The sequence below is a fragment of the Plecotus auritus genome (genome assembly GCF_963455305.1).
Source record: "Plecotus auritus genome assembly, chromosome: 6".
In the NCBI taxonomy this organism is placed as follows: Eukaryota; Metazoa; Chordata; class Mammalia; order Chiroptera; family Vespertilionidae; genus Plecotus; species Plecotus auritus.
In genome coordinates, this window is record NC_137773.1 from 38,914,094 (window position 1) to 38,926,461 (window position 12,368).

General features: G+C 36.3%; 1 protein-coding gene across 1 annotated transcript in view; it reads right to left on the minus strand.

The window, feature by feature from the left end:
• Positions 1-12,368, minus strand: part of ADAMTS19 (ADAM metallopeptidase with thrombospondin type 1 motif 19) — a gene marked incomplete at both ends in the record, with an annotated part of 216,683 nt that overhangs the window by 70,396 nt on the left and 133,919 nt on the right. Inside the window, 2 exons of the mRNA XM_080672669.1 lie at positions 5,824-5,996; positions 7,267-7,397. Of these exons, the coding sequence (XP_080528795.1) occupies positions 5,824-5,996; positions 7,267-7,397 (304 nt within the window). The remainder of the gene's footprint in view (positions 1-5,823; positions 5,997-7,266; positions 7,398-12,368) is intronic.

Here is a 12,368-nt window from a genome sequence, read left to right on the forward strand (position 1 = left end):
TTGATGAGTTGGAACAAGGCCTTCAATGTGCATGGTTTTGAAATTTTCCTTTAGGATGCCATTATAAGCCACAATAAAGCGTTTCAGTGTGCTCTCACACCTCAAAGTAGGTTATGTTTATTCAATGGCTGCTTACTGTGTCATATCTTTGGACTTAAAAACAGCTGCTGTAATTGTAACACTTTAAAAGTCATATATATATATATATATATATATATATATATATATATATATATATCTTTCTGGAGCTTTTATGAAAGAGAGGAGCAAACCTGATACATGAATAATGTTGACAGGAGTTAATCTAGAAAATTCCACTCACATTCCAAGCAAGACTTCAGATAAAAATCTTTGTATTTCTCCTTTTACAACATATTGTCAATTGGCTGTGCTTACTTTAGCTTTACAGATGACATAAACATTTGATACCAATCTTCCTTCCTGGAGTATACCCTTGAGATTGTGACATTCTAGTGATCCATTTAACATGCCAGCACTTGGCAGGCAGGGTCTGTCTTGATTTAGGAGACGAACCCTTTCCAAGATATGCATTAAACATGGATATCAGCCAATTTTCAGCACAGAGTATGCAAAACACCTGAATGTTAAAGCCATGCATCTTTTTTCTCTAAAAATAAATGTTCTACGGCATCGATGCCCTACTTTTAATTCTCCTAGCCACAGATCCATGTACTCCATAACAGTAACAGAAATAGCCACTTGCATTTTAAGGTGTCATATGTTATTAAGACTTAGACTTTTAAACAGAATTATGTATTTCAATTTCTTCCATTGTGCTATAATATATGGAGACAAATTGTTGTGGATTCTATTCATCATACAGACTGCTGGGTTTGCTTGATGTCTCACTTGTAAAAAATTCATTATAAAAAATGCTAACCTGCTAATTATATAATTATCTGTTATGGATTATTCTGGTGATAAATGTCACTTTATAAGTTAGGAACTTACTCAATTGTGATTTCCAATATCTTTAATATTTCAAACTGACTCCCATCCAATTCTGATTTTTTTTAACCTGAAGGAAACCTCTTTCCTATCTCTTATTTCACATATGAGTAAACAGGTTTCAAATGAATTTAATATTACCAAATTGTATAGTCAGTTAGAGGCAGAGATAGAATTACCCTTCAAATGATCAGATAATCACTTTCATGATCTGAATAGTCATCTTGATTATATCTTTACAACAAAAATATATTGTTTATGTATTTCAAATTTATGCAGCAGATATTAATCAAAAGCTTAATAACTGCCAGACTGTACACTAGGCACAGACAATAGAGAGAATACAGACACGTTAAATCTGCTACAACAGGGTGCTTGGGGGGTACTTGGAAGAGGCACATACCCAGTTTGGAGGGTCAGGGGGACTCTTTTTTCTAGAAAACTTGACATGAGCTGAGTCCAAAAAAAAAATCGGTAGAAGTTTTCAAAGTAAATAAATGAGGGGAGAGAGATCAAAGCTTGAGAAAGAAAAGGGATTATGCCAAGAAACCAGCACGTTTACAGGCCCAGAAATAAGAGAGCACGATGCACATGAGGAAGGGAATGGAATCCAGCCTGACTGTGCTGGAGACTGCAGAAGGGAATGAGAGAAGTCAAAGGGGTGGGCCTTACAGACCAGGTAATAAAGTTTGAGATCGGTCCTGAGAACAACGGGACTCATGGAAGGGTATTACTTGGCAATGCACCTGACAAGCCTGTCCTTTCAAAGGCCAACCCGGCTGAAATGAGGAGGGGCTAGCAGAGGGTGAGACTACGGCAGAGATTGTGCAGAAGCTAAGGAATCCAGGTTAGAGATGGTGCAATTATGAACAAAGATGCTGGCAGTAGGAAGATTTGGACAAGTGAGATTTGATGACTGATTACAGGCAGATGGAGATTGAGGAAGGAGTCTGGCTTAGCTTGGTAATGAGGCAGATCCTGATTTCATTCTCGGTGAGAGAGCTCAGTAAAAGAAGCATAGAGTGGATTGAAAAAGGAAAGGAACAGGGGGTGTGTTCAACTTGGAGCACATTGAGTTGAACATGAATGGGATTTTGAGATGCCATGCAACAGATGGGTAAGTAGCTAAGGAGATCAGAACAGAGCAAGCTGGGTTGGAGATTAATATTTGTGCTCCATTACATATAGATGATAAATAAAACCTAGTGAATAAGATTATCCTAAGGAGAATGTTTAGTCAGAAGACAAGAGGGGCCAAGACAGACCACTAGAAAATTCCCACTGGACACATCAGTCATTCACCTAATATTTATTCAGTGCCTATTCTGTTCACGTATATTTACAGTGCTAAAGATATAACATGCACAAAATATGACAACAAGCCCTGCTCTTACAACTATTAATTGAAGGGCATATAATAAACAAATAAAACATAAAAGTATTATGGCAGATGATAAGCTCTTGGAACAACAGAATAAAGAAGAGAAAGGAAAGGCACTGAGTTAATATTTAAGAAAAGACCTGAAGGGGGTGAAAGAAAGGATCAGACTGATATCTGGGGAAAGTACTTCAGTACAGAAAACATCAACCTCTAAGATATGAAGACAGGAGGGTACCTAACTTATTCAAGAAAGAACAAGGGAGCCTGTGTGGGTGGAAAAGTGTGAGGAAGGAACAATAGAGATGAAGTTAGAGGGTAACAAAAAGCCAGGTAGCGGAGGTCCTTATAGGCCATTAGAAGAACTTCAAACTTTCACTCTTGGTGAGTTGTGAAGATACTAGGCGGTTTTGAATGGAAGAATAACATGATATTACTGACATTTTAAATATATAATTCTAAATCTAGCTGCTATGTTCAGAATGAAGGCAGCGTAAGAGCACAGGCATAAAGACAGAAGGCCACTGCAATCATCTGGGTGAAAGAGAGTGTCTTGCACCAGGGTGGCAGTTCTGGATGATGAAAAATGATGAGATTCCGGATGGATTTTATGCAACCTTACTGATATTTTGAATATACAGTAAAAGAGAAAGGAAATATAATAACTCCCAAGTTTTTGGTCTAAGCATCTGGAAAGACAGAATAACCAGTTATTGAAGGGATTGTGGCATAATTTCTTCTCAACTGCAGAAACAGTATGTTTGGGGACTATGTGGGGAAAGAGAACATGACACGTTCGAGGCAGTAAAACAAGACCAATGTGTGGAGTGCCAAGTGAAAGGGATGGAGGTTTTAGATGAAGAAGGAGACAGTATCAGGGGGCAGATTAAGGAGGGTCTTATTGTGCATGTCATGTGGGGTAATTTGGTCTTTACCTGAAGAGTTATGGGAAGCCTCTGAAAGGCTTTAAGGAAGAGATACAAATGATCAAATCTGCACTTTATATAAAGATCTGGGGGCTGCTCTATGAAGAGTGAGTTGAGGCAGAAGAAGAATGGAAACAGAAAGACTTCTTTGGAGCCACTCGAGTAGCCCAAGCAAGACACAGTGGAAACTGAAGTTTAGAATAGTGAAAGTGGAGATGGAGTGGAGAGAGATTCAGGAAGTAAAATAGATAAGACATGGTGATGGATTGGATGTGTGGGGGAGGAAGATGGAAATTTAGAATGTCACATCTCTGGCTTGTGCAACTGAAAAGCTGGGATAACTTCACTGAGATAGGAGACACTAAAGAGGATCAGAATGGACATGGATTGGAAGGGTTAAAATCATGAATTTAGTCTTAAACTTACAGATATTCAAGTAGAAATATCAAGGAGGAACTTGCACAAACAAGTTTGGAGCTCAAAGGAAAAAATCTGGCTGAAGGCATAACTTCATGAGTTATTTGCATATTTGAAGTCATGGGAATAGATGAGATCACTTAAGAAGAAAATGTAGAGTGAAAACAGAATAGCATCTGGGCTAGTCAGAAAACACCAGAGAGAGCATAGACATAGAGGTGTTATGTCATGGAAATAAAGGTGCATGAGTGTTTCAAGAACCAAAGGGTAGCCAATCATTGGAATGTCTTTGAGAGTTCAAGTATAAAAAGGACTGGAAACCATTTATTAAGTCTAGTTTCTATGAAAGTCCTGACGACATTAGTGTGATTTGTGCTGGTAAAATCCAGATTGAAAAGTCAGGAAACAGAGGGCTGGAAAACAGACTACTCTTTTCTTTTGAGAAGTGTGTCCATTGGGGGTGGGGGAGGGAAGAGTATAAGTACACCAGCTGGAGATGGCTATGAGCTTGGAGGAAGGTCTGCAGATTTTCATGGAGGAGTCCTAAATATGTTTAAAAATCCAGTGTGAAAAATTAGAAAAAGCAGATGAAGTATATAAGAGAAAGTAGGGGTAACCAATGAGCCCACTGAAAAGGGAAAATCGGGATGACATCACAGACACAGCTGGAGCCCCCGGCTTTGGAAAGGAGGAATGAAGATTGTGCTGCATGGAAGAAAGCAGATGGAAGAGGGTTAGACTTAGGGGTTTGATAGCAAGAAAATGAGGAGGGAATTATCTGATGGCTACTCCCCCACCAAGAGGTAGTGGAATAATGTGCTCGATTATTTAGCTGTTCGCATTAGTGCTTGTAAGCTCAGTTGCCTACATGGAGGGAAGGGTTTTTTTCAGATGAGTGCACTGAACCTGATAAACAATGGGGTGTAGGCTACTAACAAGAGCATTGTTGAAAGGAGGGAAAGCACAGTCCAAATTGATGAAGGGGGGAAACAACAAAAAGAGAGACCAGGGGCAAGTCGGTTAATTAAGACAGAGAATTCCCCACCACTTTTGGTACTGCAGCTCGAACCCACAGTCCACTGACCATGGGCAAGAGTTATCATTCTTAAGAAATAGGCAACATACAATTTTCTTAAAATTCTGATTATGATTAAAGATTTACAGGAAGTTGAAAAAACAGTACAGAGAGATCCCATATACCTTTCACCCAGTTTCTCCCCATGGTTACACCCTGGTAACTACAAAATAGCAAACCCAGGAAATTGACATCGGTACATGTATGTGTATGATTATATGACATTTTATCACATGTGTAGATTTTTACAACCACCACCACCAAAAATATATTGAACTATTTTTCATTAGCGCAATGTTCTACCATATGCCATCCCTTTACAGTAACATCTCTTCTCTCCCCACTCCCATCCCTAACTCCTGGCAACCGCTAACCTATGTGTTTCCCATCTCTCCAGTTTTATCATTTCAAGAATGTTACATAAATGGAAACATACAGTATGTGATCCTTTGAGGTTGTTTTCTTTTCAATCAGCATAATGCTCTGAAGTAAAAAAGTCATTGCACATATCAGTAATTTGTTCCTTTTATTGCTGCTTAATATGGTCTGCATGTACCTCATTTGTGTAAGCATTCAACTATTTAGAACCTTTTTGGTTGTTTACAGTTTTGGCTGTTGAAAATAAAGCTGCTATAAACATGTGTGTACAGGGTATTTTATGATTGTAAATTTTCATTCTTCTGGGATGAATGCACAGGACTGCATTTTCTAAATTATATGATGAGCATATCTTTAGTTACTTAAGAAGCTGCGATGCTTGTTTTCAGAGTAGCTGCACGTACCACTTTAGGTTCCTACCAGCAAAGTCTGACAGGCACAGCATCTCCTCATCCTCGCCAGCATTTGGTATTTTCATTCTTTTTTATTTTAGTTGATCTGATTGATGTGTAGAGATATTTTTAAATATACATTTTTAGCCAGTGCTTGTGGTTGTTTTATGTCAGTAAAGGCAGAAAAAATAGAGTGTAGAAATACCTAGAATATAACCTGTGAAAATGACATTTACTACTGTTATAAACATTTTGCAAACCCAGATGTGGTGATGTGGTTGGTCATACCTTCATCCATGACAGCTTGCCACTGAAGTACATGCTTTGAGTACGAAGTTCTAACACTATAGGCCTGACATTGCCAGTCTCTGAATCCAGGCAAACCTGCAGGACAAGGTGGATTCTCACATACTCTGTATTGTTTTCTGGGACCATTACAATCCCTTGCTTCAGAACCTAGCCTAGAAAAGATAGTACAAATAATCAATTTTATCTTTTTTTTTTTTTAGGTTAACTACTCATTTTTTTTAAATTAAAAGGCATTATATTAATAACGCATACCCCTTTATATTAAATCTACTTTTGAAAATGTGGACTCATTAAATGACTGGTAATAGTAGAAAAAATGCATGTTTTTCTTAAAAGTAAGTATTTTTTTCCAATCCTTGATCAACTTAATTTCCAAAATACATGAGAAATAAAAGCCAACTTGCCATGAAAATTAAAGAGAAAGGGCTGAGGCTGGAGCAAAACAGAAAGTCTACAATTCCCATGAAAGTGTTTGTTTATAAGAATTATTAAGAAGATGCTTCTAAACATTTTCATACAAATTTGTTAAAATTGCTTGGGAAGTAATTGGGGCACTGAGCCCACACCAAGAGTCAGCATAAAACGGAAATGAATGACTTTCTCACACCCGTTCCCAGGATCACGGCAGGACTGATGGGGTGGAGCAGCAGGATCTCGTCATGCTCCCTCCCTATCTGTGCACGTGCTTAGCTTCCTCTGACATTGATTTTGTTCTCATGCCTTCCCTTTCTGAAGTCCTGTCCTCTTCTAGCTCTTCTCAGGGTTCCTTTAAGTGTCAACTTACTTTTTCTAATACATTTTCCCCTATTTAACACATTTTATTTGATTTAATCAAGAAACCACCCTGTGTAGGGTTTAAGTATTTGTTCTTAGAAGGATTGGTCTTATTTTATTCTTTTTCTTTTTTCAATTACAGTTGATATTCAATATTATTTTGTATTAGTTTCAGGTGTACAGCATAGTGCTTAGACAATCTTATACTTTACAAAGTGGTCCCTCTCATATTTCCTGTACCCACTCATCACCATACATAGTTATTACAGTATTATTGACTATACTCCCTGTACTGCACTGTACATCCCTGTGACTACTTTGTGACTACCAATCTGTATTTCTTAATCCCTTCATCTTTTTCACCCAGTTCCCCAACTCCCTCCCCTCTGGCAACCATCAATCTTTTCTGTCCTATGAGTCTATTTCTATTTTGTTTGTTTATTTTGCACTTTAGATTCCACATATGAATGAGATTTTTAAAGGGAGTTTTTATACAAAATAAATAATTTGGGGACTTGTCAGTTTCCCCCAGTGGAGTAGGGTTTGAGGAGTATCTTTTGCTTTCCAACATGGTTTATCAGTAAAACCTTTGCATTTCAGAATTAAAGAAAAAACTGCCCTCCCCCAATGCACGAACTTTGCGTTTACCCAGGACACTTGCGCTCTCGACTGCTGATCCCAGCACTGCAGGTTCGGCTGCAGGGGCTCCACACGCTCCACTCTCCGGCCACATGTCCAGGTGCTGAGGTCCTGCTGGTACATTCTCCAGCCTTACACCACTATTCCAAAAGTTATGTCTTAGGTGAACAAATCAGGGCACAATGGAAAATCATTCACTGGCCTACAGAGTCACTGAGATTGCGATTAAATCAGGTCTACTGGATCCCCAAGCATGTGCAATTGAAAAAGACCACCGATCAGTAGGCACTTCCTTATTGTGATGGTAATAGAATGGTCCAGTTCCCCCAGGTCTCATGTCAGATCTAACAGTCTTGTCATGAAAACAGCACACAGCCCAGCCAGTGTTTCTCAGTGGCTGAGCATCACCCAGGAACCAAGAAGTCTCTGGTTAGCTTCCCGGGCAGGGCACATGCCAGGGTTGTCAGCTGGATCCCCAGTAGGAGGCATACGGAAGGCAGCCGATCAATGATTCTCTCTCATCATTGATATTTCTATATCTCTCTCCCTCTCCCTTCCTCTCTGAAATCAATAAAAATATATTTAAAACAACAAACAAAAACCCAGCACACAGACATTTGTACTGCAGCCCTGAGCATTCAGTACTTGTGACAGGGAAAGGTGAAGAGGGAATGTGGGGTTGCCCAGGCCAGGAAAGGAAAACTATCACACTCTAAAAACTTATAACTAAAACGTGATGAACAGAAAACGCAGAGTCATATGTAAGGATGGAAGAAAATAAGACACCAATGTCCTATAACTAGAGTGAAGCAGAATTTAAACAAATTTAGCAACTTTTATTTGAAATGTCAGTGATTCAGGGTACTCTCCTTATATTAAAAAATAAGTATTATTTATTTTAGCACTTTCCTGTATGCCACCCACCCCCCCCTTTTTTAAAGAGTTCCCATTAAATTGAAGCCTTAACATTATAGCACATTTTCTTCTGAAAGTTGTTTATTTGAAAAACTTGGGCAATTAGACTTTTTGAAATTCTGTCATTTCATTTCCATTTTTCTGTAGCTTATTTAGTGTCTATTTACTGAGAAATGTGACTGTGAAAGAAAAAAGAAGAGTGTGCTCCTTCTTTTTTATATTTACTTTTGCATGGACTTTAAACAAAAGCAGTGAAAGAGACTGTTCCTGTGTCACTAAGGAATGGCTGCCAGGACTTGGTAGACAGCTTATTATAATTTCTTCTTATTCCAGGAAAATCATGTATGTGGTGCTCATGGCAAACAGGTTCAAGGTAAAAATTAATTGAAGAAAATCATGTTGAGAATAATAAGTAAAGATCAGAAAAATTTAGATTAATGGTTGATCAAATTGACCCTTTCAGCCCTAAACACTTTTCTGCACCTAAGGGCAACATGATTTTTAAGGAATTTTGAGAAAATTAAGAAACACTCTGATTCTCAATTTTCCCATTTCAAAATGAGAATGATAATCAAACTTATCTAACAGACTTTTTTTCAGGGACTGAATAAAGTGCTAAGCATAATACACAGACCATACTAAAGATTTAATAAAGGTTAGCTATAACAAAAATAAATTGCATGTTTATCATATTAATGTTATTAATAAGTTTCCAGAAACCTTACCAAAATTCTATTCATTCTGCTTTTCATTGATCTATCTTTCTTTTAAAATTTATTCTTAATTTTTTTAAAATTTATCTTTGTTGTTGAAAGTATTACAGGTGTCCCTTTTTTTCCCCACTGACCCCTTCTAGCCCACACCCACCCCCCTCTTTAAAATTTATTTAGAGAATAAGTCTTTAAATGCTGTCTTTAGAAAAATTAGAAACTATCCTACATTGTTTTGTTTGAGCCCAGTTAATGCTTTTCTATGTAATAAAATAATTAGTTCCTGCAGATTTTCTCTAATCATGTAAAATTTTAAATTCACTCACTTTTAGAGTCAAGAAATTTTAAATCCAGGCTTAAAAAAATAAACCTCAACAACTCATATGTATTGATATGCTAAGTCTGTCATTAAAAAAACTAAGATTTTGGATGAAGATTCAAGTCTAAAAATTTCAAAAGAGGGAAAAAACAGACCCTGTGAAAACATTTAAACAACTTAATGGTTTTAAGGACCAAACTTAATGGTTTTAATGTTATGTCATTCATGGGGGGTGGAGGGGGGGGATCTGAGGAGAAAGCTGTTAAACTTCAATTGGTCAAATTGTTTTGACCTACTTGAAATATGTTTATTTTTCCCAGAGTGAATGTCATAGCTCCTTGCCCAGTCAGCAGCAAGCTGACATTAAAAGGATGGACTAGAGTTCACAGCTGACTAAAAATATTCTGAGAAAGACCAGGATCTAGACTTGTATGTCATTTCAACTAGACCAAATTGGGCAGATGAAGAGAAATGGAAACAGATATGCAAGCCAAATTTGCGTACACAAATCAGAGAAATTTAAAGAAACATAATACTTAAAGTTCATCACCTTGCAGATAAGCATGTCTCTGGGTAAGACTGTGGAGAACCTGCTTTTGTGTCTTGCAGGTGAAGGAGCTGGACTTCAATGTGAGGTAAGTGTTAATTGTTTTCTTTAAATCATTATACAATATACTCTATTGCGTTTGAATGTAAAATGATCCTAATTATGTTTTTTCATAAATTTTCTAGCAGCATATTTTGTTTCATTTATATTTTTTAGACTCAAAAACGATATTACACCTGGTCTAAAAAAAAAAAAGGTCAAAATTTGTCTTATCTACTAATTCAGTTTGATTTATGAAAATGTTAAGAGAATGTACTATAGATTGTTTCTGAGATGGTACACGACCTAAAAAATTGACTCTATTCTCTCAAATTTCTATGCAGATATGTCCAGGAAGCTCATGAAAACAGCGGATGAGAAGAGGTCCAGGAAGATGTCAAAGGAAACACTGTTTTCTAATCAAATCTTCTCAGACATACATTATTGGATTAGAGAAAAGGAGAGGAGGAAGGAAGTCAACAAACTCGGTACATACGAAAATTTGTTATTATAAGAGTATTACTGTTTTCATTTTTTTTATCAAGAATGACTATGGTAATTTCAAGAATCTCAATTTTAAAAAAGTAAATAGAGAAGATATATTAAGTAGAATCCTTCAAAGTAATCTAAAATTCTAGTAAATTGGTATAATATTTTGCTTTCCCCTCCCCCAATGTATATTTCTTGTTTCTTACCAAATAATTTATCAACTCTTTAACCTCTAGTCTATAAAAATGTAAATACAGATGATACTATTATTTAAGAGAAAGGAAGAAAGGAAGCGGGCTATTTGTAATTTGGAAAATGCTGTGTATAAATAGTGCATAAATCCCTACACTCACAACCATTTTGAATCATATCGTTTTGTAGGCACCTCCTCAACTTAATTATATACTTGTAGGTAAACTAGTTACACAGCTAGATTAACATCACTGGAGTGGCATCATAACTGTTTCTTGGTTTGCAATGCATTGAGCTACAGTGTTTAGTGCGAGGTTGCAAGCATTCAAATGTTTTAGCACTACAGCACTCAACTGCAGAACCTGGGGAGCTATCTTCATGGTGGCTCCTACAACAGCTGAAACACATGGCCTGAGGAACCGAGAAGTTCATTAGTTACTTCCATACACAACGTATGACACCAGCACCACTAAGAGCACATCATGCGTGCAATCATAGGGAAATAAAACATTCTACTTTTGAGGAGTTGGAAGAATAAGTTTATGTTAGAGACCTTGAGAATGCAAATTATTCTCATAAATATCAGGAGAAAAATAATAGTAGAAAACCATTTAGACACTAGATTATTAAAAAAAAGAGCTTTTATATTGCCACATAACTAAGGAGAATGGGTTGTATGATGTTTGAAGAAATATGGCTATCTTTGTTTATTAGTGTTTTTGTGTTTCAGGGATAATGAAAAGTATTGCTGGTGCATAGTTTTATGATTCAAGCAATAAATTACTCAGCACAACACCATAAGGCTTGCCTAATATACACACGTTATTGCACTTTTGTGTATAATTTTAAAAATAAAACAAATCCAAATTCTGACTCTCCATATAAGCTCGTAGAAAAACATTTGGCACAGTATGTGAATAACTGACTGATATTTCACAAAAGTTCCCTTTAAAGAAACCATTTTTTATTGATTCTATCTAGTGATAAAATATTTCCAGTCTTTTTAAAGATATCTGGGATTTAAACAAATTGTACTGTTTTTAATTAAAGAAATCATATAAGTAACAAATGACTACATGCTTAATGCAAACAATCCAGAAATGTCTGGAGAAAAGTTATATTCACCTTCACCCCCCGTTGCTTTATTCCCATCCATCAATTCCACTTCTCTCCCAAGAATTAACTACTAATTACAGTTTGAAGTTTATATTTTCAAACTATATACATATAATTTAAATATATATATATATATATACTATGTGATGTGTATTCACATCTGTATACAAGTTGTTGTTGTTTTTCTTAAATCTCAAATGGTATAATAAAGTATCAATTTTTCTTACATGCCTTTATATCCTAACCACTGTGTCTTGCAGATATTTTCATGTTAGAACAAATATGACTACTTCATTCTTCTAACAGATACACTGTGACCATTCTTCTCCTGATAAATATTTTTGTTGTTTCTCATTTCTCACCATTGCAAATTGCATTTACATAAACATCTGTGTGTGTATTTGTGTACACACCCACATACCAACTTTGTGCACATGTGTAAGCATTTCCTTAGGCAAAATTCTAGAAATGGAATTGCTAGATTTCCATTCTGTCAATTTTTCAAATGGATGTGTTTTTAAAGTAGCACTCTACATAACTTTTTTCACTAAGTATTCATCCTAAGTAATCTTTATGTTGTTTCTTTTCAAATATAATAAAAGTTCATGTTCTTCAGAGGCAAGGTTTCTGATCTTTCATCTAGAATGAAGTCATACTATTCACTTTCCCTTCATAGAATAAAAATTTAAAAACTAGGTCCACTATTGAACTATCTTTTGACTAAATTTACCATAATTATACATTCATGTGAGATCTACCTCCTTCAGTTTCTTCAAAAGAAAAT